The sequence below is a fragment of the Trichoderma virens genome (genome assembly GCF_000170995.1).
Source record: "Trichoderma virens Gv29-8 chromosome Unknown TRIVIscaffold_6, whole genome shotgun sequence".
Lineage (NCBI taxonomy): Eukaryota > Fungi > Ascomycota > Sordariomycetes > Hypocreales > Hypocreaceae > Trichoderma > Trichoderma virens.
In genome coordinates this window covers 574372-577066 of record NW_014013743.1, presented here as the reverse complement: position 1 = coordinate 577066, position 2695 = coordinate 574372, and the positions used below count along the sequence as shown (strand labels likewise).

The following is a 2695-nucleotide window of genomic DNA, read 5'->3' as shown; positions in this document are numbered from 1 at the left end:
GGCATAACCTCAGAAACAGCTTCAAAGCCTGACCTTTGATCCCCGCATCGTACCTCAACACACAAATATATATACTCATGCTAGAATCTGATGCTAATGCCTTCTGACACTCTAGGATTACGACTCTTCGCCACCACCTTGCGCGGAGCTGGACTATCTCGATATACACTCACAGCCTGGCGATATGAGGTGAGTTCCATCTACCACACCAACTTTGTTCATCCTTTTTCTTCTTGGTCCACCCAACTTGCCCGGTCAAAGATCCGCTGCCCATCCGGAAAATTTTCCCTCACTGTAATTACCTTGCAACAAGGCCATAGGCTTCTGCTCCGGGTGGAGGTTGCACCTAGGACTTGTGCTCACATAGGTCCTCTGCCGCCGGCCGCTACATGGACTCGTGCATTGGCCCTGTGCTACCATCCATGCTGGCAAGTAGTATAACCAGACCTTTTGGCTTGGTTGTACTCAGCCATCTGGCCTCTCAATGGGCCTTCTCTCTTGCATCACTCGATATTATTTATTTCTCTTTGCTGTCTTCCTGATTGTATACAAAAACGACATCCTCTTCGTCTTGTCCTTCACTTCCTTCATCTTTTTCTCCCAGCACTTTACGTTTTCTTTGGTTCTGACCAGAACTCTCAGGTACACCCAGGAAGCCAATACGTCGGCTCTAGCAATAGAGCCTTCGCAACCCCCTGCGTTTCTAAGTCTCTACCACCCTACAGGCGGTCTTACGACTACGACGCAGTACCCTCAAGACAGCACTGCTTTCTACCAGCCGGTATCTCAAGTGTTCCAAGGGTTGGATGTCAGGTCTCGCCTGAACTCCAAGTAAGTTATCCCAGAGCGGTTCTAAGTGATGGATCGTACCGGTATATGCATGTCAATTTTTTTTTTTTAACACTCAATGCAGCTATAACAGCACCGCGTCCTCAACTGGCATGGCGCAGGCTCACCATCAGCAGCACCGCACCGCTGGATTGCCGCATTTGACAGGGCAAGTAAGCGCCAGAGAACAATACTCTACTACCACGCCCTCATTTCGGAGGGCTTCGGAGCACCCTGTCAGGTCTCCGTCATTTCCGGGGGTGCCTCTGCGCCGCCTACCATTGTCGCCAACCCCAAGCCCACTCAACTCCTATGTCCCTCCGGCGGGGAGGATGGAAGCTGGCCAGTTTCAAAACAGACCCTCCGCAACCGCCGTGCCTCCGCTCATGTCCGTCCAGACATCTGGCTCCCTCCAGTATGAGAACGGGACGCAAATAAAGGTTGATATCACGGGCACAGTTGACAAGGGCTTCTTTCTTGCCGAGGGCGAATGGACTTGCTATCGGCGCAACTACATGACCTGCGCGTGCTCCTATTCCCTGCAGCCGCATTACCCCAATACTGCAGTTCATTTTATCCCCCCCGGATCATCCCAAGCCTACCAAGTCTATGGGCTATACATGTCAATATCTGCCGTCGTAGCGGATAATGACCAGCAGAGCATTGAGCTGGTCCAGCACACTCCAAAGAGAGACAAGGGGCCGACATCCAAGCCTGAAAAGGTTCTGCTGGCTCCCAAAAACTCGGTCCCGTCGCATCACGTTGGCATGTACAACGACGCCACGAGCGCGTCCGGCGCCAGGGCAGTGTATCAGGATGGCTACGGAGGCGGACAGGGAGCTATTCAGCCTGCAACTGAGCATACGTTTGAGCGCATCCAGTTCAAGCAGGCTACTCAGAACAATGGCAAACGGAGGGCTGCTCAGCAGTACTACCATCTCATGGTGGAGCTATGGGCGGATCTTGGCTCGCAGTTTGGCGCGCAGTCTGCCGACAAGTATTTCAAGATTGCGTTCAGAAAGTCTGAGAAGATGATTGTCCGTGGTCGCTCTCCCGGTCATTACCAGAACGAAAAGAGACGAAGCCACAGTGGCGGTCCCGGGGGTTCTTCTGGGACGATGGGAGGATACGGGTCATTGACAGGCATTGGGGAATTTTCGCCTCATTCCGGTATCCTTGGCGGAAGCAGCACATATGGGAATTCTTATGACTCAAGGGGACCAGTATATGGGACGCCCAGAAGCCATGATGTTCCATCCGAATCGACCATGTCTTCCGAAGATGACAAGGTAATTGGAAACACCAAGAGCTACTTGTACTATCCTGGATCCATCTACGACAATTCGCACTCACGACCCATAGAAATGTTTGGCACCCGCAGCGACCAGGAGACTTCGCCAACGCAATCGTCACCGGATACCAAAGTGAAGAGCGAGTATGAGATCACCCCTCGCGTCTTTCATCCACCGCTTGCAGAGACTCGTCGCCACCCTGGGCCGTTTGAAGGCAAATCTACTTCGGGCGGCTATTACCCTACCATCCTGTCATCACCAACCACAAGTTTGACTCTATGATGGGTGGTATTACATGCTTAGAGGCGTGCCAGCGATACAGTGGTTATGGATTCATTTTTGCACATGCACACACACAAAAAAGAAAAGAAAAAAAAAGAAGAAGGAAAAAGATTGCCCCCCAAAGAGAGAGATCACAGCAAGGAGCATACGGAATGAAATTACTATAATGGAAGGGCTGAAATTCAGGCACTAAAAAGTGATATTTGACTTGGGATATGGATTTGGAAACATGGGACAAATGGGAGTTCACCGGAACTATACGTGACTGGGCAGGCCGCAGGGCTCGTGTCGAT

General features: G+C 51.5%; 1 protein-coding gene across 1 annotated transcript; it reads left to right on the top strand.

The window, feature by feature from the left end:
- Positions 1–389: 389 nt before the first annotated feature.
- Positions 390–2402, top strand: TRIVIDRAFT_191114 (uncharacterized protein; the record flags this gene model as incomplete). Its single annotated transcript, XM_014101040.1, has 3 exons — positions 390–432; positions 726–831; positions 923–2402. 3 exons carry the CDS (start codon positions 390–392, stop codon positions 2400–2402), a joined length of 1629 nt encoding a protein of 542 aa, XP_013956515.1.
- Positions 2403–2695: the final 293 nt, after the last annotated feature.